Below are 25,955 nucleotides of genomic sequence, written 5' to 3'. Positions count from 1 at the left end.
GCAACTTCAGTAGTGCTAATTAAGACAGCTCTCCTTTACTAAATTGGGACGTGACACTAATCGTATTGCAAAACCTTGCTCATTTATCAAGTTAAAATTTATAAACAAATTTTGCTCGTCTTGTAAAACACTCACAGACCAAGTTATTCGCAATCCAAGGTTTTACTGTAGTTCGTTTTTGGTTGAACTCCCACTTTAAGGCAAAGCAATAGTGTTTGTGAATTTCCTCCCTCCTGTGACACCCTGATACTCTCCTCTCCAGAAACCCGCTACCACTTTATCCCCTACCTGAGCTAGCACAACTTTCCCAATGGGTCCACTTACAGGGAGGCATGTGATCTCCACCAATGTAAAAATACTCATGTCTAGCTGACAATCACTAGGTCCTAGCACAGTCACATGATAGATGATATGACGTCACTGCTCCCTCTAAACTCCAACACCAGCTGACACCTTGAATGAGCAAATTGACTATGTCTCTTTAAGAAGAAATCCAGCCAGTTCCTCTGATCCTCCTCTTCAGATTTCTTATAGCCAAGTATCTAGGCCAGGGGTCTCCAAACTATGGTCCTCTAGTTGTTCAGGAACTACAATTCCCATCATGCCTTGACGTGTCTGTGAATGTCAGAGTTTTACAATGCCTCATGGAAAATTAAGTTCCGCAACAGTTGGAGGGCCGTAGTTTAAAGGTCCCTGATCTAGGCCTTCACGCAGGTGAACATCATTGAACTGAAAGATAGGTATTTCATCCATGCTATAACTTTTTTATTTGTTCATCCCAACAAGACTGTTCATTTAGCTGTATGTTAACATTTTAGTACAGGTTCACTCGAAAGCAGATTTCCATACCAAATTTATTGACCACTTGATTGAGTACAAAACGTTCTTCTGTCATTTTTTTTTTTTTTTTTCTAAAAGTCTAGAGAACATTAACTAGAAGAAGCACCTGGAAAATGTTGAGTTACAAGAAAATACAGAGGCAAATCTTGAAGGTCTAAGCCTGTCCATGGAAATCAATATGCAAACATGCCTCTAATGTGCTGATCTGGTGACTACAGTTCACCATCTGGTTATTGCATGCAAGAGCAACTAACTACTGTAGCTACGTGTCTTCTTTGTAGCATATTGTTTTTTCCAGCATTACACATAGGACATTTTGAAGATGTTTAATCACAAATAGGATATTACATGTTTATCCTGGTCTATGAACATGTACCAATGTAACATCTTCATTAGCAGTGTATGCCCTGCTTTTTTTAAAGTAACCGTTCACCATTGGTTATTAGTCAGGGCTAACACACCTCTTAATATGACTGATTTATTTTGTATGTGCCCTGCTGTTAATATTAAAATGTATGTCTGTGTTTGACAGGTACTAGAAAGTTTCAAAATTATGGACTACAGTCTACTACTTGGCATTCATGTACTTGACCATGCATCCAAAGACAAGGAAGGAGAGACTTCTCACTATTCCATAGACAACAAGCGGCCGTCAGTACAAAGAGTTCTGTACTCCACTGCACTGGAGTCTATACAAGGACCAGGAAAAGCTGTTGACTCTGTTATTAGCGAGGACACGTGAGTCATATATAAAATTATTTAAGACTTTGAAAACTTTATTTTAACCTGTGCAGCTCTAGAGCAATTTTTTTTAATTTTTGGCAATAAAATGATCTAAACCTCCAGAACATTATATAATATAATTGCAAATGTTTATGTCAGATGATATTTACACAACTTTTTAATAAAGCAATTTTCTCTTTTAATAGATTTTTATTGAAAAGTTTTAAAGAATGTAGCTTGCGACCAATTAAACGCAATTTTTCACGAAAGAATATAATGAAATGAATTTGGTGCAAACACATATAATAGAATACCCATTTTTTGGTAAAATAAAAGAGCTGAGATTGTGTCGAGTAAGTAGATCCCCAACGTGCCAGCCTTAAAACTTTTGTTCTTTTATTTTTTTATTTGTACTTGATTGGTATCACAAAAGAGTTAATAAACCCCCATATGATCGCATTGGGCAGGTGACCGGTACTCTTTTTGGAGCCATCAGAGATCTAATAGCCCCTCACACCATTTAACCAAGCACAGATGTGCTCGGTTAGATGTGTCCCCTGGATGTACCAGCTAGGAAATGGTGAATCTGAAACCGGAAGTGACTAAATTATCGTTGCTTTCGGCTTCATTGTTTACATGTGAGATTGAGGCATGGATTTGCCTCACTGAAGCCAGCAGGTGTGGTCCCGGTCTCCCTATAAGACCTGGAGAGCCTGGAAACCATGGGTGGAAGGGGGGCTGGCAGCGGGAGGGGGCACCCCACACTGCTGACTTTGTTAAAGGGATTGGTGGCTAGAGAGCTGCTGCATTAACAGCCAGGAGTCGGCTGAAGAAAACCCGTACAAGCTGATGGCTGCCATCATGATTACAGGTCCACTCTTTGGATGTACGTAGTAAGGACTAGTTAGGCAACAATGCTTCACACAAAAGAGCATTTTTTGTAATATTAGATTAGCCGCAAAATATAATTTTGCAATACCTAAAACTCTTAACTGCAATTTATGAATGGCAAAGCATCAAAAACTTGGTCATCTACTACAGATGGCCTTGGCTGCCATCTGATAGGTTAAGATAACTTTATTTTATGATCACGTAAAAATCACCAAATGCATTTCCAAGCACACATGGCAGCCAACATGTTTCTCACAGTACATATTTCCTAGGAATCTCCAACACTATAGCAGACATGTGTACTATGAATAGCTTCTTTACTGATCCAAGTTGCTGGGAAAAGGCAAGATCGCCTTATTCAGTAATATGACATGCAACAAAGAAAAGGCAACATTCATTCAGTAGTGCTAGTTATAAGACGACTAGCAGATACAGTAAACATAGGCTGCCTTTAAGTGATAAGTACTGTATACTTTGCTGCTGGAGGAACATCATGTATATTATACTCATAAACTGCTTTATGGGCACATACTGTATCTGCGGTTGTAATTATGCTGCAATAAAGACTATTTTTGGTTATCTATTGAAAGTATGCTAGCACAGTATAGTAAATTGTACCTTTTATCACCCATGATCCTGAAACACATGGTATTCAAAAGTGAATTTAGGAAATGAAATGAGTGTGAATAGGTTTTAAAATGTAAAGTTTATGATATGTGCAAGAAAAAGAAAGTAGAGGTGTTACCCTCGGCAAACCCGATTAAACCTTCATTTTCATACCCACCTTGGTATAATGAAAGATGGAATAACATTACTTGATATTGGCATCACACGCCTTTTTTACTCTATCAATATACATAAATCAGGCCTAGCATACGTTTAAATCTCACTGGTGGTTCCAGTGAAAAAATTTCATTTCTGTTTTTGTAATAGTTTATGGGGTCAAACAATGATATTCATTTCTGTTAAGGCCCTGCGATTAAAGCCTGGTACACACTACAGTTTTTTTGTGCACGAAAAAAAACTGTCAGCTCCAGTTGGATCTTCCCCACTGAGCTGTTGTGTTTTGATCGGGACTTCGGCGGCCATGCAGGCTGGTTGCCCAGGTCTCCCGGTGGGACGGGAGACCTGGGCGAGCCGCGGAAAGCGGCGGGAGGGGGGTGTCCCCTCCCGCTCCTTGTAATGACAGCTGAACGGCTTCTCAGCTGCATCGGTTGTCATTACAAGACAGCCGACCTTCGGCTATGGACGCCGGTACTGGGGTGATGCCTCTAGCTGCAGGCATCACTCCGGTACATGCACTTTCCCGAAATATCGGCAATATCGGTAACCTCAGGGGCCGATTCCGATATATCGGGGAAAGTGCATATTGGCCCTCGATATATCGGCTTAGCCGATAATTGGTCAATCCCTACACTCCGATCAGCACTCTCTGCCACTCTGCCATAGGCTGAGAGCGCTGATCAGAAGTAGGGTGGCTACTGGTTTTCCAGCATGGACGTCCAAACAGTCGGCTTCTGTTAGACAGACCAACATACACACAGGCAGAATGTCAGCAGTTTTTTTTTTAACCCACAAATGCTTTAGATTCACCTCTCTGGAGTTAGGTGTTTCTCCTCTCCAGTGAGAGTGGCCACCAACAAAAAAGGATCACCAAGGAAATTTGCCAGGGCCGGATCTTTGCAGGGGATGCAGAGATGAGCATCTTCACAATGAAATTAAAGTTTAATTGGATGTCTTGTTTAAGTTTATTAATACATTTGTAGTATACTGTAAAAAGCACAGTTTTATAAATGTCAAAACAGAATATCTTTCTGTACAATTTACATATGACAACATGCTGGGCTAATGCTTTTTCAAATTTTATAGGATGGGTGGCATTCCTGCGAAAAACCACAGAGGTGAACGGGTACTCCTTTTCATGGGCATCATTGACATTCTGCAGTCCTATAGGTAAGTATAAGGAATTTGATTGCACAGATTTCACATCCTCAACTGCAGTGCCACAGTTCTCTCATACTTATACTTCTATTTTCCAGTACTCTTCCCCAGTTTTGTTCAACAGCATCTTATACAAAGAATGGATACAATCTAAAAATGTAATGCTGCTTGTTTTTTTATTCTATTTCCAGATTGATGAAGAAGTTAGAACATTCGTGGAAAGCGTTAGTTTATGATGGTGTAAGTTTTATTAATTTGTACAGATGTTTTTCTGATAAACAATTGTAATTTTTCCTCCTTATGAATCTACACTAAATGAAAAACCCTCTATGAATGGAGAACAGGTGGATGGATAAAAGGTCCGCCTCCTCCATTCAAATGACAAATGCAAACTATACCTGCACTTGCACTGCCGGGTGAACAGTTTAATTATATTGCTGCAATGGAGGAGGAGGTGGAGATATCCAGACTCAGAAAGACCTCTCCCTCTTCCATTTCTCTGCACTACTGTTCCCCTGATCAAGCTCCCGCTGTGCCAATGTACAGTTCATAACTCCGCTGATCTCAGCTCTGTATCTATTTAGGGCTGAGACTAGCAGAGCTCTATAACTATATATCAGCACAGCAGGAGCTTGCAGCCTTTTGGGCCATACACACTATAAGATTTTCTGAAGACTTTTTCCTTTAGATTTACCAAAACCATATAATATGAGGTCAAACCTAAAAACTTTCAATTTGTATGCAATCTGGCAGGCCCTTGCACTACATAGAAAAGGTAAATCTGAAGGAAAAAGTCTCCAGAAAATCTTATAGTGTGTATGGCCCTTTTCTCAGCTAGGGTGCTGCAGCACCCCTGATGACCTCAGACGACACCTGGGTTGAGAAAGGCTACTTTAGCTCACTTAAAGGGAAATTAAACCCAAAAGCAAACATTTAATATGTTGCAGCTGACCAATTCTTAGATGCGATGGCTGTATTAGTTTACTTTTTTAGATTTTCTTTCCAGTATTTACATCTAGTGATCCAACCTGGCATTTCTGTTTTTCAACAGTTTTTTAGCAGAACAAGCTCTCCTGCAAATGTATCAGTTAGAGCAGGGTTTCTCAACCAAGGTTCAGTGTAACCCTAGGGTTGCCCCAGAGGTTGCTAGGGGTTCCTTGAGCAATGAGCAATTTCTGCCTCTCAGTTCCCAGTAACACCAATATTATTTAGCTATTTGTAAGGGGTTAATTCTTCCCAATGACCACATGTGTAAGGAGCATTCTCCCACTGACCATCATACTAACATTTCATGAGTTGTAGATATAGTCATTTTAGTAGGGGTTCCCCAAGACCGGAAGGTTATTTCAAGGGTTCCTTTGTGTGTTATACAAACCATTTACCACTGACGGGGATACTCAGCTTTTGCTGATCAGCTTTTATTTATTCATGTAAAGCCTTTATACCAAAAGAAAAAATCACTGTTGCTGTAACTGCAGTGTGAGCTGGAGTATGGCTTCAGTTGGTTAGTGTATCTAATGGCGCTTTTCCACTGCATGGAACCGAACGGTTTGGCTCGCTTTTGTGCTTTTCCACTGCTGGTACCGCATGGTACGGTGTAGGAACGGTTCGGTACGGTACGGCGGCACTTTTCCACTGCATGGAACCGAACGGTACGGCTCTCTAAAACAGTACCACCTCGATTGTGGTTCCAAGAGGTACCATAACGATACCATATCCCACAATCCTTTGCATGCAGCTGTCTGTTTGTCACTACTAGCCACTGATTGGTCAGAGAATCGTTGTTATCCCACCCACTTACTTTAGTACTACTTTTAGTGGAAAAGCAAACCATACCAAACCGTACCGAACCGTTCCAACACCGTACCCTGAGGTACCATGCAGTGGAAAACCAAACCGGGCCAAGCAGGGACGAGTAGAGCCGACCTGGTACTTGCAGTGGAAAAGTGCCATTAATCTGCTAGTACATCTAACACTTCCCTACCCTAGACTGACAATGCTGCTGTCCAAAGTTGCCCCTGTGCTCCTTTGTCCAGTGTGGGGGCACTATAATACAGGAGGTGTGTTACTGGCCAGATGACCAGGTGAAAGCTGAGAGGAAGAGCCTAAAAAAAAGAAAACAAATGCAGCCATCATATCTAAGGCTTGGTAAGCTGTAATATATTACATTTTTGGTTTTGGGTTTAATATGACCTTAAGGAGCCCATAAACATTTGAAAACCTTTGCTCTATAAACCAGAAACAGTTTTGGTAAATTATCCAATGCCTGTGGGGTACCTTGTTTCTGCTTTGACAGATGACATGTCTTGAGGAAAGAATAGATCATTCAGGATTGATTTTCCTGGATTCCCACTATATTTCGGAGAGATAAGGCCATGGCCAGAGGTTGTTTGAATGTGGCATGAACATGCACACCATGCTAGTTTGATTATGAATGTTTAAAGCAATGATCACTTTATAAAATTATTTATTTTGTAGTTGTTGTAGATACTATTCTGTGTATTTGGTCTGCAGTGGCTTATTTTTATTTATATACTCTTCAAAACCATATATTACCATTGTGCATGTTTAATTACCTTCTTCCCTCATCATTATACATGCTCCAACTTTTGCCTTTTTCCTTTAGTGTAAATAGCTGCCTGTCTCTTCCTTTTATGTACTCACATGAGTAATAACCTTCATTATAATCAAACTCTGCAAGGTGAGACATCACCTTGCCAATAATGCTTTTGGCAGTAAAGTCTGTTTAGATTACTTTGTTTTCAGGGACCTGGGCTTTATTTTTGGAAAGGCGATGCTATTAATCAACTGAAATCACTCCTTTCCAAAATGAAAACGAATCAGATTTGCTAATTACTGTTAAGGATTGTCACTCCCATTCAAAGAAGCTTCCGTCTAATAAAACCTGATGGATATATGATACCTGTATCGAAAGCCTAATACACACTATCAGTTTTTTTGGTTCAACCCAGCGGGCTGAACAATAAAACACTCGGGAGGTGATCCTGTACTAACAATCGATGCTAGTACAGCGATCTCCCCACTGATCAATTGTGTTCTGACCCCCCCCCCCCCCCCCCGGGGCAGAAAAAGCTTCTCCGAAGAGGAGGGTTTTCAGGGTCCTTCTAAAAGCAGTAGGGGATAGTCAGATAGATTGGGGTAGGGAATTTCATAGGATGAGAGAGGCTCGGGAGAAGTCCTGGAGGCGAGCATGGGAGGAAGTAAACATTTTCTATACTAGTCATAGGTATTGCTTATGGACCAGTGCAAACTAATACTTTGGTTAGCTTATTAGCTTATAAATAATGTAAACTGCAGTTTTGGAGTCTCTTAGAAGATGTGTATTCTTTCTATGGTCTTGGAAGATTTCTCACTAAGCATACATGATCAGATTGCCCAAACATACATGCTTATGTCAGCTTAAGAGGAAATGGGAATAGAGGAAGAGACCTCCATTTTCTGCTTTTCTAGGGAAGTAAGTAGCAATGGGCCGATAATATCCAATCCGCTATCCAATGCACTATAGGTGGGGTGATGTAGGTAGGCTGTGGTAGCTGTGCCTTAGAGTGTCTTAAATGGCACATTGGCCTAACATTATACATCTATTCAGCAATACAGGTTTGTTTTTAGCATGTGAATATATTTCTGTTTTTCTATTAACACTATATTTAGCCATACCCCATAGCTTTAATAGTTTCAATGGGGCATGTGACCTTTTTTTTTTCCTTGCTTGACAGAATATTTTTTTTTTTTTACCATTAGTCTGAACACTGGATTTATTTTATAAGACTCTCCCGAGGGAGCCAAGGGAAAATCTTGTATAACAGGATTTTCTATCACAGGAATTTCATTGGGGGAAAAGCGTTCTCATGGGCTTATCAAAGGAATTTGCATTAGCTGGATTTACTGTTTTATAACATAGATGCCTGTTCCTTTTTTTCTAGGACACAGTGTCAGTCCACAGGCCAAGTTTCTATGCAGTCAGGTTTCTGAAGTTTATGAATTCCAAGGTCTTCAAAAAGGTCCAAGGTATGGAACATCAACGTCATCACTTTTCTTGAAGATGATACCAGAGAATTACGAGGGAAAAGGTGGTCACATGATTTCATACAAACCAGAATCATCTTTAGACGCATTATCAGAGGTGGATCTTTACTGTACTCATGCATGTGATCATTTATGCTCCCACAACATTGCTAAATTAGTCTGCACCAGAATGGTTCACTCCACTAGAATAGCAAACCTCAGTTACCAGTTACTGATATACTATAGTTACAGAAAGGACTGTACCAACGCCAACTCCTTTTCCAGTGATTTTTATTCTACCTGACATAGCCTGTACCCTGTGGAAGAATACTTTCTTTGTTACACTTCTATATCACATATGATCAGGAGGAAAGATTGCTCTACGAAAACAGTTTTTGTTTTCATCTAAATATAAAAATGTATAGTTTAGTTACCTGTGCACAATAGTGTATATATATATATATATATATATATATATATATATATATATTTTTTTTTTTTTTTTTTTTTTTTTGCAACTTTGTGATTGATTGCATTAAAACAAACGAGACACTGTCTTTTCCAAGTAATATTTGCCAGGTCTGCCAGACTGTGTATGAGCTCAGACTCATTTATATGAGCAGCACTTACCTGGACACTGTCAAACGAAAAAGCTGTTGGCCAGCCAAGTCTAACCCCTCCTACTGCCTCTGTTTTATGCTAGTGTCCTAGGAGGATGCAAGTCTTTTCTCTAATAAGTCTATTACTAGCTGTTTTGTTTTCTTTATTTTGTTCTTTAATTCAATCAAGATATCATATGCATGCTGCTGAGCTGGGTTTTATTTGCCCGCTATGTGGATTAGCTAATCCTCAGCGCTTTCTTGGAAGCTGTTCAGAACCTGCTAGACTGAAGAACAGGGGTTATTGCATTGTTGGTAATATTAAACGCCAGTTTTCAATTGCAAAGGGTTTTCTAAAAATAGTGAGCTGTCCCCGCTGTGGATCCAGTGATATTCCTTCTTAGGAAAAATGTCTTCAGAGACAGGGGACTCTCAGTGATTCTCACACTTTTAAAGATGTGAAATCTACCTCTTTTATGGTCTAGCATTGTATTTAGAAGGTTTATTTTACATTTTGTGGGTAAAGAAAGTTCCCTCCTGGGAAATACTCTGTGGGACGAATCCTGCTAACAGGCTTGGATCAGTATTTGAACCATCAATGGCCAAATCTCGGCTCTTGCATTTTTATTTAAAAGTTTGCAAGCTTTCGATTCTTTGTTTACAACCTTTGCACAGGGTGTCTCTCATGTAGCTCCTTCACAGCCTGCTGGACATCAATTTGGTTCTTGTCATCACTTTCAAAATACCACCTTTTTAACCCAATTGGGAAATTATTCCCCCTCTGCACTTTCATTCACAGAGTTGTATTGCTCGTTGCCATCACCTTTGCAAGACTTGTGTCTAAGCTGGCAGCCTTATCATGCAAATAACTCTTTTTGGTCTTACACCGGATGAGGTAATATTAAAGCCTGGAGCCTTATTCCTTCCTAGGGTTCTTCCTAGGGTTTCAGCTTTTCATCTCAACCAGGACTTTTTTCTTCAAGCTTTTTGTCAAGTTCTGGATGTAGCTCATGCTGTCTGAGTTTACATCTCAGTCACTGCTTGCATTAGAAAGTCTGACTGTTTCTCATTTCTGATTATCCCATATGGGGAACCAGGTTCTACTTCTGCTCTCTCTCAGGGGCTCAGACAGATCATTGCCCAAACCTATGGCCTTAATCACTTCTGTATTAGCCTGTAATACCTCTTCACTACCAAGCCATTTTTAAGTGCTGTGATAGTTTGACTAACAATTACCCCTTAATGGATCACTGTACTCAAATGAATTTTATATCTTTGAGGCACATAGAGTTTTCTTTTGGTGGTATTAAATAATCACTGGGTTTTTATTTTTTACTATATAAAGGAAAAATGAAAGGTTTCGTGTAAAAATGTTCAGAATAAGGTAAGGGGTTAAAAACGGCACTGCAGAAATAAGCACCCTCCACTTTGCTGTTAAAACATGTACATTGGTACTTATGTGGCTAAGGCCAAAGTTCCACATTTTCCCTTTCAAAGCACACTCTACTAGACCAGTGAGTGTCTCTTGGGCCTTTAGGCACCAGGCAACCGTTTCCTAAATTTGCAAGGTGACCACCTAGTCTTCTGTTCAAACTTTTTCCTAGTTTTACCAGGCCTCCTCTGACGCAGGCTATGGGTGTAAAACCCTTTAGGCGGCTCTTTGAGCTGCAGAATGCCTCAGTTTTATCCAGTTTGGTTGCCTGTTTGCGTTTCGTTTGCTGTGTTGCCCATCTCTTAATTGGACTACTTTTGGAGGTCCCAACTGTCTCAAATTAACTGAATCATGTGCCTCTTAATGAACAATAAAGAAAACTAAATTTTTGTACTTACAGTAAAAGCTGTTTTTGAAGTTCATTAAAAGACACAAGTCTCACCCATCTTTGTTTGTGATCTACTGTGATTTACTGCTTCTCTACAAATCTGAAGGATGCTGGGAACGGGAGGGTTATACTTGGTTGACCAAGCTTTTTTTGTATTCCAGTGACCAAATCATCCTGTAGGTGGCAGAATAACACAGCTGTCTCAGATTTACTTATCCCTGTCTCCCTTAATGAAGATTTTACAGCAAATACAAAAATCCAGTTTTTGTTTGTTTCTTTCCAGATAACTCTAAGCACCAATGAAAACTCATGTATGCAACCTTAGTAATGTTACTATTGTGTTATTCCCTTCCCAGTTTCCTGGGTTACTGTGTAGATAGCACCTGGTCAGTCAGGCTTCACCCACTCACCTGATGTACAGTGATTGCTTGAGCAAACTCTAGTGTAAAGTAAAAATCAAGGCTGCATCTGATCTCTGTTTAGTTTAGCGCAAGATTTACCTGTAATCACCAAAACCAAGAAAAAAACTACATTTTATGTACACTTGTGCAGAGTTACTGAACTTTTTGCACAGTTTAATTGAATAAATCTGTATTTTTTGTGACGGCTAGGGTTGCAGCAACCACAACTAAATCCAGGCTTAAGGTGGCTGAATTCCAATGGCTTACCCTGTTCCTACCTTGCAGACTTGTTTGTAGCCTCCCCACCATATTTTTAATATATAGTTCTGTAGCTGACATTTTTTGTAGCCAAGCCAAATATGTACTTTCAATGGTATATTGTTGTTGGGAGGAAAGAAGCAACATCTTGGTGTTGGTAAGTCTATTGCAGCAATGTAGGGGCAGAAGTGGAAGCACACAATGGTGGGGAGAGCAAATGTCAGACAATTCTGGGCAGCCCCAAACTCCCACATCTTTCAACAAGTGCAGGCAGCAAACGACCTATAAATATGCACACATCACTATAACTCAATGATGAACAAATAACGGCCAAAATAATCCTAAGTAAAAAAAAAAAAACATACATATAAATCATAATAAATTGTTCAGAAAAGTCCAAACACCCTAAAAAATGTGTAATATGAAGAATCCTCCAATCTGTGTCACTCTGCACCATGTGAGACCCTTCATCTATAAATATTCTACTCACCAGATTGTATGACCTCCAAATGTTAGGCAGGACTTTTCAGGCATGTGTGGATACTCACCTTAGGACATGGCATCCGATTCAGAAACAAGCGTTCCCAAGTTTTTCAATGTATTGCTTTTAAACTTCCAACTTAGCAATTTTATAACTCAGAATAGAAACAAAAGACTCTTCTGTTTTATTAAAACTCAGAATTCATACTCAAAAGGACAAACTCACATTGCCAGAGTACTCCACCAGCACTAGCTCAAAGCAGCATATGTGAGTATAAGAACTGCAATCCCACCAGTACAGCAAATACCTACCTTCTGAGCCAGCAGAATGCCAGCTGTCAGCGTGCAGCGGTATGACGTAGGTAAGACCCACCCCACTAGTTTAATTTCACCACTTCCATAGGAGCATGTCTGTTTCTTCTGTTTTGTTTTGAGTGGCAAAGTGATTTAATTTATCTTTATGAAACTAGCTGCACAGCATCAACTTATTGACACACGTTTACACTCATTTTGCAGCTTTAAAGTCTTCACCTTCCAAACGACGGAGCAATTCAATCCCAGCTTTGAAGTCTTCATCCCAGGAGATACTATCTCCCAGTCATCAAGAATGGTCAGAAGAGAAAAGCATAAAATTAGCAGAGGGTCAGAGCTTCACCAGTCTGGATGAAGAAGGTAAGAAATACTGCAACATTTAAGATAGTGAAGTCTGAAGCAAATAAAAGTGAGCAGTGTGTTCATTCTGATAACGTCAGAAAATAATAGTGATCTGGTACTAAAATCTAAAGAGGCAATATATTCCCCTGAGTATAAGAGCACAGTATGTTATCCATAGACATATCAGTAGTCCATCCAGTCCAGCCAGAAGCTGCTGGGTTGAGTGCCATATTTCAAATTCCAAGGTTACCTTTACAGTAAGAAGTGAATTGCATTTGTCAGTCTGCATCTATCTACTCTATCCGATTAAATGCAGTACAAGGTTGGAAACCAGAGCAGCAACATATGCCTGCGGCAATGATATGATTAAGCCACCGCACTGAATGTCTGTGCACATTGCTGTACATAAGGAAGTAACTGCAGATACATTAGTGGACCCTACTCAGTCATGGGCAGTAGACACTGCCGCTGTTCCATCAGTGCTAATTACCTATATAAAATGAGGGTAATTGTTTTGTGTATCAACTTTTGTTATTTCACTTTTAAAATTTGAATATATTTTTAAAGGTTTTCCCCACCCCAGAAAATACCACATAGCATTCTGGATTTGTGCCTAGTCTGATACTTCGTCAGGAGTGGAATATTAAAGTACCTGCTTGATGCTCAGTGGCATATGGCCTGGAATAGTATGAGGCCGCACCCTCAAGGCATTTCTGCTAATATTACACCACCATATGTGCTTGGCATTTCTTCATGACTATTTAAAGCAATTAATTGGCTCAAAGACTGGCTCCCGCTTCTGTCAAGCACAGCCAGTGAGGAGGGAGCCAGGGCATGGCCGAGCCCTGCTCTGTGTGTCCATAAGACAGCTAGGGAGCAAGCACGCATGAGTGCCCCCATAGCAAGCGGCTTGCTATGGGGGCACTATGCAGGGGGAGAAGCACCAGTGGAGAACCCAAGAAGAGGATCGTAGATGCTCTGTGCAAAACCATTGCACAGAGCAGGTAAGTATAACATGCTTGTTTTTTTAGAAAAATACCTTTAGTATAACTTTAAGGAAAAAAAAATGGTCCTTGTGGATCAGCTGAAATTCATGAATGTCTGATTTTCTGCAAATCAGCCAGATCACAGTCACACTCAGGCGATTGAATATTTTTTATGAATTACATGTACTGTAATCATGACTTCAAGATATGTTTGTGTTCTCATACCTTTTGGTTCTCTGCAGCATTACATTCAAGGCATCGACCTGACCTTGTGCCAAGCACACCTTCCTTGTTTGAAGCTGCTTCCTTAGCAACAACTATATCCTCTTCCTCGTTATTTGCTGATGACCAGTATCACCATGAAGATACGATTCACTATTCCAGCAGGTATACAAACATGCTTGATATCCTGTAACACTTTCTTTTATGAAGCATTATAGGCAGTAATGTGAGAGCACCCATCTGTTTATATTAATTGTGTACGTGATAGGTGAAAGAAACAACCTTAATTATATATAAAATCTGATAAACAATCTGATGCTGTGTAAATCTCAAACAATGCTACAGAGTTTTTTTCCGGTAGAAATGGATATTAGATTACAAATTAAGCTGCACTGGCCCTTTAAAGTAAATACAAAATACCATCACTGTGCTCAATACATAAAAAACATGACATAAACATATATTAGTAAATGAACAAAAAAGTCCCAATATAGAAATCCCAAAATGATGAGAATATTCTGATGTGACCACTTAGTGCCGCAGGAAGATTGAAAGTTCTCTAAACCAATCAACACTAGTGTTAAACATGCTCCTTAGCAAAAGTGATCATAAAGCGCCTTGCTGCCCCGCAGCAACAATCAATCCACCCATCACAACCCAGCAAAGATCCTAGATGATACTATCAATGAACAAACCAACGAAATCCCATGATTTAAAAAAAAAAACTGCTTTAATTTATTAAAAAATTGTACTTACAATGGTCAGGAATCACATCCGCATATATCTCAACACAATGGCAATGCTGAATCCACCATTGGACTGCGTGATGAAGCCAGCATGTTTCTCTCTAACAAGCATTTCCAGGGGATAGAGTCCTTGAGGCTGCCCTATTGTATTTACTTTTAATGGGGTAGCACACCCATATTTGTAGTGAACTTTAAAGCACGTCTTGTATCCAGATTGGTTTTTAGGTGCTGCAGCTGACATTTATTGATTAATTTATTTTACACTACACACAAGATTATCTTTTGGATATAAAGTATGAATACTAAATCACATTATTATTATATTAATATTATTATAACTACTTCTTTATTCAAGTAAGTAAAACATTGCTTTTGAGCTCCTTTATTTGACATAGAGCCAAGTCTTAGCATTGTGGGTGTTCCACATCATTAGAAACTGCAGCTAATCTATTGTTTTTAGTCAGATAGATCCTGCCTGGTAGGCTTGCAGTGCTATGATCAACAAAACACAACTAGAAGTAAGCTTGTGTTTATAATAAGCATATATGGCCACTTCCAGATACATACACAATTAGAGATCACACATAGATGTGAGTTTTTTTAAATATAAGCACTCTACTAGGATTACTTACATACAGGTAATCACTTTCACATCTACCGTATATACTCGAGTATAAGCCGACCCGAATATAAGCCGAGGCCCCTAATTTTACCACAAAAAAAATGTGAAAAATGATTGACTCGAGTATAAGCCTAGGGTGGGAAATGCAGCAGCTACTAGACCCAACTGGACCACCACAAGACCCAAAACAGGGGCTGCGGGCATGGTACAGGAGAATGCAGGGCTGTGGGTATGGTACAGGAGATGCAGGGCTGCGGGCATGGTACAAGAGAATGCAGTGCTGTGGGCATGGTACCAGAGAATGCAGGGCTGCGGACATGGTACAGGAAAATGCAGGGCAGCGGGCATGGTACAGGAGAATGCAGCGCTGCGGGCATGGTACAGGAGAATGCAGGGCTGCGGACATGGTACAGGAAAATGCAGGGCTGCGGATATGGTACAGGAAAATGCAGGGCTGCGGGCATGGTACAGGAGAATGCAAGGCTGTGGGCATGGTACAGGAGAATGCAAGGCTGTGGGCATGGTACAGGAGAATGCAGGGCTGCAGGCATGGTACAGGAGAATGCAGGGCTGTGGGCATGGTACAGGAGAATGCAGGGCTGTGGGCATGGTACAGGAGAATGCAGGGCTGCTGGCATGGTACAGGAGAATGCAGGGCTGCGGGCATGGTACAGGAGAGTGCAGGGCTGCGGGCATGGTACAGGAGAATGCAGGGCTGTGGGCATTGTACAGGAGAATGCAGGGCTGCGGGCATTGTACAGGAGAATGCAGGGCTGCGGGCATAGTACAACAGAATGCGGGGCTGCGGGCATACTACAGGAGATGCAGTGCTGTGGGCATGGTAGAGGTGTACCTCTTGTAGTATGCCCGCAGCCCCGCATAACGGCAGGTAGTGCGGCTGTGGAGGAGTCTCACTTACCTGTTCCTGAGGCCTCTCCCGGGAATAGCTGAACATGTACGGCCTTTCCCGAGCGGCGGCGGCGCATGCACGGTGACATGTTGGCATTTTTAAATCTAAGGGGCGTCGGAGCACGTCGAGCCAGCTGGGAACATTTTTTTTTTTTATGACTCGAGTATAAGCTGAGGGGGACGTTTTCAGCACAAAAAAATGTGCTGAAAAACTCGGCTTATATTTGAGTATATACGGTATATCTAAATAATATTAAAATAGAAGTATGGGATTTTTTTTCTTAGAATCATAATTTTCTAGGTGGATGCAGCATTGGTCTGATGTTGCATCTGTCCCCTGCCGGCTAAGACTTAGAACCGAGCGATCAAAAACTGCTGTTCGCCCGGTTCTCAGGACTCACTGAGCAGAGAGCTGGTGACTGTCAGTCTGCTTAAGGCTCCGTTCACATGTAGGCGTTTTTGGGGCGTTTTTCTGCTCTAGGATCAGCTCTCAAAACGCCCAACAAGACAAATCCTATTCATTTCAATGGCCCCTGTTCACATCTGAGCGTTTTGAAGCTGTATACAAAACGCCCAACGCTCAAAAAAGTACATGAGCTTCTTTTTGGGCAGATTACAGGCGTTTTCCATTGATCTCTATTGAATCTAAAAACGCCTGCACAAAAATCGCGGTAAAATCGCGGTAAAAAACGCCGCAAAAATCGCGGTAAAATCGCGGTAAAAAACGCGCGAAAAACGCTACGCTCAGGTGTGAATGTAGCCTAAACCTTCCTGCGCTTATTGGAGTGCTGAGATGTGGAGGGGGTGGGAGCAACAGGGTGCCTGTCTAGGTATGTGGGCGGATCCCAAACGTATAGTTGAAATCTTTCCCCAGCCTGGACCGACTCTGTGATGTCAGCCTATAGTGGGCTTCAGCCCGCTGTGTGATGAAAATGGGTCAAATGAGTGCAGAATGAACTGCACTCCTGTGATCCACAAGCGAAGTACAGCCAAACCAGCTTTGGCTGTACTTCTCCTTTAAAGGGTATTGGCACTGTGGTTTTTTTATTCTATTTTTTTTTATCGAATTATCAAATTCACCAACAGGTGTTGAATGATCACAACAGGGGACACTTTCCCGTCAGCTTTGCTAGCAGAGATAGCATCATAAAAGGGGACCCAAGGAACCTTATCCTTTTGTGTGAGAAGTCAGCCGCTTCCTCATAGATCCACTTCTTCATCCATTCCTCAGTGGTGTGGGTCTGTGAAACAGACTCCACTTTAGTGAATGCACATGCTATTACTAGGCAGATCCTCCTATTCCTAGACCCAGCCTCTCATGGCATAATAAATGTACTTTAAATGTAATCCAGTGATCGGAGGCAGGACATGCCTTCAATGGTGTAAAAAGTCTTGATTTCCATCATTTGAATTGTATCCTAAAGGTATTTTTCTTTAATACCGTATTGATTGCTTTGTCGCGTTAAACTGTTCCAGTAAAACCCCTATTGGACAGACAAGTGCAAAAAAATTTTTAGGTCTAGGTTAAATTTAAAGAAAATGCAAACTCAACTTTTTATATACCTGAAATATGGCTCCTGTGCCATGTACTTGTATGAAAAAGTATCCTGTTCTCTTTGTATTGCTTTCTTTGTGTAAAGTCCCTGGTGTTCCTGCCAGCCCCCCTGCTTTCTTCTTAAAATTGACCTCACTAGTCATTAGCATCTGTGCTGTGTTGGGAAGGTAGCCTGCTCTCCTCCAATGATCAGACTTGTCCTGACAACCCCACACTGCACATCCAGTCACTGGGAAGATCAGTGTGTTGCTGTTTCTCCTCCCTCAGCTCTCTGAGCTCCTTATGCAGCTGAGAACAGAGGGTATGTGATCACTTATAAAAAGCTATCCATAATGTGTGTGTTAGTGCGTATATATATATATTTATATATATATATACACGCACACACAAATGTTTTGCCTTTCACTTCTATTTTAAACTAAATGGGTTGTTTTACAAGGTGAGGGTTCACTTATACTTTAACTAGTGAACTAACAATCTGCCAAAAAGCATATAGGCAGTGGGGTTGATTGAAGAGTGAAAAATCTAGTGCAGCTCTGCAAGGCAGCTAAATAGCTTCTAATTTCGGCTTGTTCAATTAGGCTTTGACGAAAAAAATGGAAGCTGATTGGTTTCTATGCACAGCTGCACCAGATGTTGCCACTCTCTAGTTTTTTTAGTAAATCAACCCCAATGGCAGGTTTGGAAAACAAATGTCCCTGTTTTAAATGTACACACATATGTACAATAAAGGTTTTATACAGGTTATTAAAAAAAATACATAACAAATTAGTTTTTTTTGGCAAGCAATCTGATGAGTCCTAAAAATACGCCTAGATATAGTGGTTTAGAAATATGTTTATTTTAGCAAAGGAAGCAGATCTCTGGCTCACCAACTCATGATCTCGCAGTAAGGCAAGATGAGGGTTAACAAACAAGAAAGAAAGAGCACGGCTTTCTTAATTGTGAAGTGAGGTGAAATTAACCTGTTTTCATTTCATTCATCCAATTGCGTGCAGGGAGTTTTAAAACTAATATTATTATATTAAACAGAATTTATATAGTGCCAACAGTTTGCGCAGCACTTTACAACGTGAGGGCAGACAATACAGTTACAATACAATTCAATACAGGAGGAATCAGAGGTCCCTGCCCGTTAGAGCTTACGAACTAAAAGGGAGTGTCAAGTGATACAAAGGGTAATAACTATGGGGATGAGCTGATGGAGAAAATAAAGTACAGTTATTGGGTGGGGGTAGAATAGGCTTCTCCGAAGAGATGGGTTTTCAGGGATCGTCTAAAAGTAGACAGAGCAGGAGACAGTTGGACAGATTGGGGTAGAGAATTTCATAGGAGTGGAGAAGCTTTGGAGAAGTCCCGGAGGTGAGCATGGGAGGAGATGATAAGGAAGGCTAGAGAGCAGGAGGTCCTGTGAGGAACGAAGAGAACGATTAGGTTGGTATTTTAAGACTAAGTTAGTGATTTAGCTGGGGGCCGAGTGAATGGCTTTGTAAGTTATTATTAGTATTTTTAATTTAATTTGTTGGCTGAGCGGAAGCTGGTGGAGGGATTGGCAGAGAGAAGTAGCAGACACTGAACGGTTGGTACGGTGGCAGCAGCATTCATGAAGAGAGGATAACCTAGCATAAGATATTTTAACATACTCGGGGCAGCACAGTGGTTAGCACTTTCACCTAGCAGCAAGAGGGTCGCTGGTTCAAATCCCAACCACAACACTACCTGCCTGGAGTTTGCATGTTCTCCCTGTGCCTGCGTGGGTTTCCTCCGGGTAAGCCGATTTCCTCCCACACTCCAAAGACATGCGTTAGGGACCTTAGATTGTAAGCTCCTTGAGGGCAGGGACTGATGTGAATGTGCAATGTATATGTAAAGTGCTGCGTATATTGACAGCGCTATATAAGAACCTGAAATAAATAATAAAATACTCACCTTACTCCTGTAGGGTTACATAAGATAGGTTTACGCTCAATGGCTGAGTGTTTTAGGGGGTGTCGTCTCCTTGCTGATTTTCTTTATTGTTTTTGGTCCTGTCCAGTAATTCACCGGTTCTGGGGGGACATTGGTTTAGTTATCTCTTCCACACTGGGTCTACCCAATATTATGAGTTTAAAAGGTTGTCTTTTGGGACTATTGGGGATCTCACAATCTCCAAGTATGCTAAACAGTTACTGCGCATTCTTTATTTCTTTGCTAAGAAAGTAATTTTATTATCCTGAAAAGGGTCTGTTTTGACTACGTTGACTTCTTGGCTAAAGCTCATTAATGCTTCTCTTCCCTTGTATAGACTTACTTGTGAGCACTGGAGTACCCAGACATTTTCTACCATTATGATGTGAATTATGTAACTTTTTTTTTATTCTTATGAGACTTGTGTAACTGCAAACTGTTGTTTGGTCTAGTATATTTTGTGGGTTTTGTTTTTCTTTTCTTTGTTTTTTTGGTGTACTTTGTTTTTATGTACACTGTTGAAAAATGGAAAACTCAATAAAATATATCTTTAAAAAAAAAAAGAAGCGGGAATAACCTATGTAAAGGTAGGCCAGTTTGGAGGGAGTTGCAGCAGTCGAGGCGAGAAATGAGCAGGGAGTGAACTAGGAGCTTTGTGGTAGAGCTGTGATCAGCCACACATACTTTAGTTCTAAAAATACATTCATTTTCAATGCTTCTTTTAACCTGTACTAAGTGAATTTACATTTTGTAAATGTTCTCCCTGTTGTCTGGCATTCTTTAGCTATTTGCTGAAAGACAGCTTTTTTTTTAATCAAATGGTTTTAGGAATTTCTAGATTATTTCTATATAAAAATTATACATGCTGAACCATAAACATATTCCAAGCATTAGCAGAAAATATATTTTTGTAGGACTGTGCAGTTCCTTACTTGTTTTTCCAACCTTCCAGTTATTCCCTTACAATTACAATAGTTAGATAGATAACGTTATTGTGGAAATCAAATTCTCTTATGTATTATTTTGGTAGATGGGTAGATGTAGTGTTTCGGATGTTAAAGGCAGTTCAAGCGCAGCATGTAATACTAATGACTGTGTTAAGTCATATTAAAAATCAACCAGATTCTCTGTTATAAAACTTGTGCATAGATCTGGGAATAATGTACTGGAAAGCGCTCACCTCCTAGGTAAATGTGCAGCAAGGCATAATACTGGGTACATTCCCAAAAATGGATTGATAATCTTGAGCTGAAGTGTACCTGACAGCATCTCTCAAAGGGATGCTGCGTATTATCCAAATTAAATTAACTTTTCACTAATCCTTCAGGAAAGAAAAGCCTTCTGAAACAAAATGTTCTCCCAGTTGGCATGGTAACCATAGAGAAAGGTTCTGGAAAGAAAATAGTGACACTAAGTAATTTGGGGTGGGAATGAAATCCACTCCGCACATGACTTTTGAGACTTTTTTATTTACTGGAAGAATATAATAACTGCCTACCAGATATTTTACCTGAGAAGTTTGCTTTTTTTCCTTGAGGATTATAGAAAGCTACTGAAGTTTAATCCAGCAATTGACTCTATCTTTATAGATTCTTCCTGTTCTTAACCTCCCTGGCGGTATGATTATGTCAGGAATTACATACCAAAAGCGGTACAATTCTTTTCATGGAAATTTGGCGTTATGTAGTATAGGCCTACAATTCTTAGTAATTACTGACTTAAACCTGACCAAAACAAGACTCTAGTAGACATCCCAGAGTGATACATTTGAAACACAAACGCATGAATTATAATCGAATCAATAATATAATTTTATTATTTAATATATAATATATATAATAAAATTATATTATTGATTAGATTATAATTCATGCATTATATATTATATATATATATATATGTGTGTGTGTGTATATATATATATATATATATATATACATATACACACACACACATACATATATATATATATATGTGTAATATATAACGCATGAATTATAATTGAATCAATAATATAATTTTATATATATATATATATATATATATGTGTGTGTGCATATATATATATATATATATATATATATATATATATATATATACATATACATACATACATATATATATATAATATAAAATGTGTTTGTGTTTTGTGCAACGTTTTTTTTTTTTTTTTTTTTTGAATTTCCCTCCCTAGTTCCGCTCCCATGCAGCATTGCTGCTGCATGGAACGGAACTAGAAAGTCATCACACCGACGGAGGACCGAGGAGCGGCGGGACTCTCGGCTGGCGGTCACAGCAATGAGAGATCATCGCTGGATCGCCAGGAGAAGGTAAGAGAACACCGCTGCGCTCTTTGCACATCCACCCCGAGCGTGACTCGGGGTTACCGCTCCTGATAGAAAAAAATCAACCCCGAGTCACGCTCGGGATCACCGCCAAGGAGGTTAATGTTAGGGAATTTTTCAACTATTAAAGTAACTGTATGTAGCGCCACCCCCTGAAGGAGCCGCTTGGTGATTTTGGGTTCCTTGTTCCACACCTCAACTCCAAGAACAATCTCAGCCCCTCTGACATAGCTTCTGTGAGCACAAGTAACACCACAAATGTAAAATACCCTTCACCTAGCTGTGAGGTATTGCCAATAGAAAAACACACACCCTAGGTTAGGGATAACTTGCCTAATCTATTCATACAGATTAGCATAAATGGCAATTTCAACAGAATTAAACAAATAACTATATCCAAGTATAAAAGGGAAAGGAAAAAAAAAAGAACAGTATACTTCTATATCATTAGCTAAAAGCAATGTATAATAACTCTAAATGCGTTCAGAATGATAGCAGCTCTATACTGGTTCTGAGTGCACTAAAATGAATAGACAGGGACGGGATACCGCCCTAACTGGCCAGAAGATAGAGCTTCAAGGTAGTTACAACTAGGGGCAGTCCTTAGTCCTAAGTTTCGTTGGAGCTCATTGGCACGCCGTCAATAAGGCCTGCAGGCAGTATTAGAGCTATGGAGTCACTGGTTAGGTAGCTTCTAGTGGCAGCTAGCAGTGGTAGCGTGTCGAGGCCGCAAGGCCTGCTCACCAGTCCCGGTAACACTGTGTTAGTTGCCCCTCCCATCAGGCATTCACTCGCTTTAAGTTGCTTAAGGCGACTCCGGCAGGCATCACAGCAAAGACAGCATCCCGGCAGTGGAGGTTTTCCAGTCCTAGAACTGCTTTCCCACACTGTAGTAGCTTCCAATGGTGTGGCCTCCCTCCGTCTCCGAACTCTGGAGATGACACCTCACGCCTCGTCCTTTCACCACAATGGCCCCAATAACTCGCTGCAGACTCAGGAGATCGCCCCAATACCTGGGGGGTTCTGAAAAATCACCTCAGTCTCCTCAGCACCTCCTGAAACTCCTCTTTTTTTTCCATGTCTCTGAGTTTTCTGGATGGACAAGTCAGCATCTCCTTATCTCTATCTTGTGGCCAAAAGGAGAAACTGCGTGACAAATAGTCTTTAATTTCTCAATGACACATGCCTGTTACAAGTATATACCAAAATACAATGGCTAAGTAATCACATATTATTAGAAGTATGATTTACAATGGCTGTGTATTGCAACTGTAAGGCCCCTTTGACACGGGACAGATGCTGTTTTGATCAGCAGGGGATCTGTTCACTAATCCCGCGCTAAGCAGAGTGGGTGGATGACAGGTCTGCGTCCGCTCAGTTTATGCAGAGCGGACTTGTACAGAGCCGCTCTGCTCTTCGGGTGGCTTGTAGTAAACAGTCTCTGCTGTCCGTTTACACCTGACAGCTCTCCGATCCAATGTGCCTAGACAGAGAAGGACAAAACCATATTGGCCTAAACTGATAAAAAAAATTGATTTTTTTACATTTTTTTATTGGGAATGTTTTATAGCAAAAAGTAAAAAATATTGTGTTTTTTTCAAAATGTTCTTTTTTTGTTTATAGCGCAAAATCTAAAAACCGCAGAGGTGATCAAATACCACCAAAAGAAAGCTCTATTTGTGTGAAAAAAAATAGATTAAACATTTATGAAGTACAGTATCAAAATCTTTAGCAAAATTTAGGTAAACTACATCCACTGGACTTCTACCATCCAATTTCACATTTACTCCTTCAAAGAATAACAGGCTGGTCTAGCAAGAACAATCTTTAATAAATCCGTACTGGTTATAATTTATGATACCTTTATCACAGACACATTTCTGAATACAGGCAGTCCCCGGGTTACAAACAAGATAGGGACTGTATGTTTGTTCTTAAGTCGAATTTGTTTGTAAGTCGGAACAGGTACATTTTTTAAGTGTAGCCAAAAGAATTACATTTTTTGGATAGCATAGGGAAGGGTTAACACCCCTGTATCATTTGTTTTGCTATCTCTACCCCTGTTTAGAAGATTTCACCTCACTTTCTGTCCTTATAACAATTGGATTTTGAAAATTTTGGGCTGTTGTGGAAACAAGGATTTTTGATAAAGCATCAGTGGAGACACCTTTTTCACATGAGAACTCTTGCAGGAGTGAATTTCCCTTCCTAGGGGGAGATTTTTCCTCACTTCCTGTTGTCTCCCTCTGTTTGCAAGTAGGAGTGGTTTGTAAGTCGGATGTTTGTAACTCAGGGACCGCCTGTACAGTATCTTACTATTCGCTCAAATACCTTGATGTTAGGCTGACTGCTCTGCAGTTTTTAAACAAATATGTAAAGATACCAGGACATTATATAATGTGAAATAGAGATTTAACATACTTCCAAGGTAAGACTTGTGCATTATGGCTGTAGCTTTTTTGAAGGCTTTACATTCTGCTGGGAAGTGCTTGGAGTCCCATCTATAGGTTTATATATACTGGCTTCTGCTGTTTATTTAAATACTAATTTCGTTGGCGTATAACTTCTAGCCACTTGGCTTTAATCCTAAAAATAATCCAACAAGTAAGAACCAGAGCCAGAGTCTCTGATCCATAATCCCATGGGTATACAAATATACCCTGTCAAACTGATAAAAGATTGAGTGATGGTGTTTTTTTTATTTTTTTATTAGAGAGTCATTTTATCTAGCAGTTTTTCTGAATGTTTCATATGTGTTGTAATTAACCTGTTAACAAAGCATTACAGTTCTACGTAATGTGTCCATTGGCTGATTAATGTCTTGTGCTAATATTTACAGTGGATGTTGAGCTATAAGGTACTGTTTGCCAAAGGAGGGTTGGAAAACAGAAACACTCATAAATAAAGACATTGGCCTTATGGAAATACTGTAGTTTTATTCCTGTTGTGTTCATAGGTGATTCAAAATAATAACTGTGGTCAAACCATGTGATGATAGTGGCAACATAATCGCTTTGGAACATTTTCACCACTAATAACAAATACTAGAGAGAACATCAATGGGGATTAATCACAACAATGGCTTACGTGTTTTCCTTTTCTTCGCTTTGCTATTCGGGGGTACTTTCATTTTAAAGGGTAACTCCACTTTCATGGGGAAAAAAAATAGCAAATAAAGAAAAAATAATATAGCGTATACAATTGCGACATAATTCATATTGCAATTGAATGTTATACCTTTCCTTTTCAATCTGCAGCTCTGTAATTTTCCGTAAAATGCAATGCAATATGGCTACCTGGAGGTGTTGTGTACACAGAATGTATACTGACCACACCCAGAAACATAATTTCCTGCTTGTGTGATTGGCTCACTGATTTTTCCACTAATGCCTCGTACACACGCAACGATTATCGGCCGACCGATCGGCCGTCTTTTGTCTAGTGTTGTTGTGTTGGTTGAAATGTGCTCTAGACTGTGCACAAATTTTCTCGGCCAACAAAAACTTACTTCAGAAGTGATGTCATGTGCTGGTTTACTTTCCGTGTGTTTTTTCTTCTCTGAGCATGCCCAGTCTTGCTCATCAGATTTTTGTCTGCCGAAATCTGTACTGACTGACGGAAATTCGGCCGTTCTGTTGACGGCCAACAAAAATTTTATAGCCTGCACACCAGATTTTGTTCGGCCGAAAAGTCGGAGTCGGTTGTCGAAAGCATCATACGAACAAGCCGAAAATCGGCCAATCGGACGTTGGCCGAAAATTCACGGCCAACTATCGATGCGTGTGTACGAGGCTTTAGATACAAGTCATATTTCCGGCATCCCATGCATCAAAAATGTCATTTTTGGTGAGATACTCCCAATAGGAAATCATGTCTAAAGTGATGCAGACCCAGCAGTTTTCCGCTTTAGAGCCCTACAGCTGCAGCAGCTGATTTAAAATGATGAAACCACTCCCATTAGACCCACTCAGCACAGGGGCACAGAACAAA

At 40.2% G+C, this 25,955-nt stretch overlaps 1 protein-coding gene across 2 annotated transcripts in view; it reads left to right on the top strand.

Moving 5' to 3' along the window:
- Window positions 1–25,955, top strand: part of PIP5K1B (phosphatidylinositol-4-phosphate 5-kinase type 1 beta) — a 152,811-nt gene that overhangs the window by 87,622 nt on the left and 39,234 nt on the right. For both annotated transcript variants that reach the window (XM_082256004.1, XM_082256003.1), the window contains exons 8-13: window positions 1,373–1,578; window positions 4,324–4,407; window positions 4,587–4,635; window positions 8,340–8,424; window positions 12,496–12,651; window positions 13,862–14,006. In XM_082256004.1, the coding sequence (XP_082112130.1) occupies window positions 1,373–1,578; window positions 4,324–4,407; window positions 4,587–4,635; window positions 8,340–8,424; window positions 12,496–12,651; window positions 13,862–14,006 (725 nt within the window). The remainder of the gene's footprint in view (window positions 1–1,372; window positions 1,579–4,323; window positions 4,408–4,586; window positions 4,636–8,339; window positions 8,425–12,495; window positions 12,652–13,861; window positions 14,007–25,955) is intronic.

Source organism: Pelophylax lessonae, assembly GCF_965119305.1.
Source record: "Pelophylax lessonae genome assembly, chromosome: 1".
Lineage (NCBI taxonomy): Eukaryota > Metazoa > Chordata > Amphibia > Anura > Ranidae > Pelophylax > Pelophylax lessonae.
Note: the sequence above shows the minus strand (reverse complement) of the source record. Positions and strands in the feature narration are given on the sequence as shown.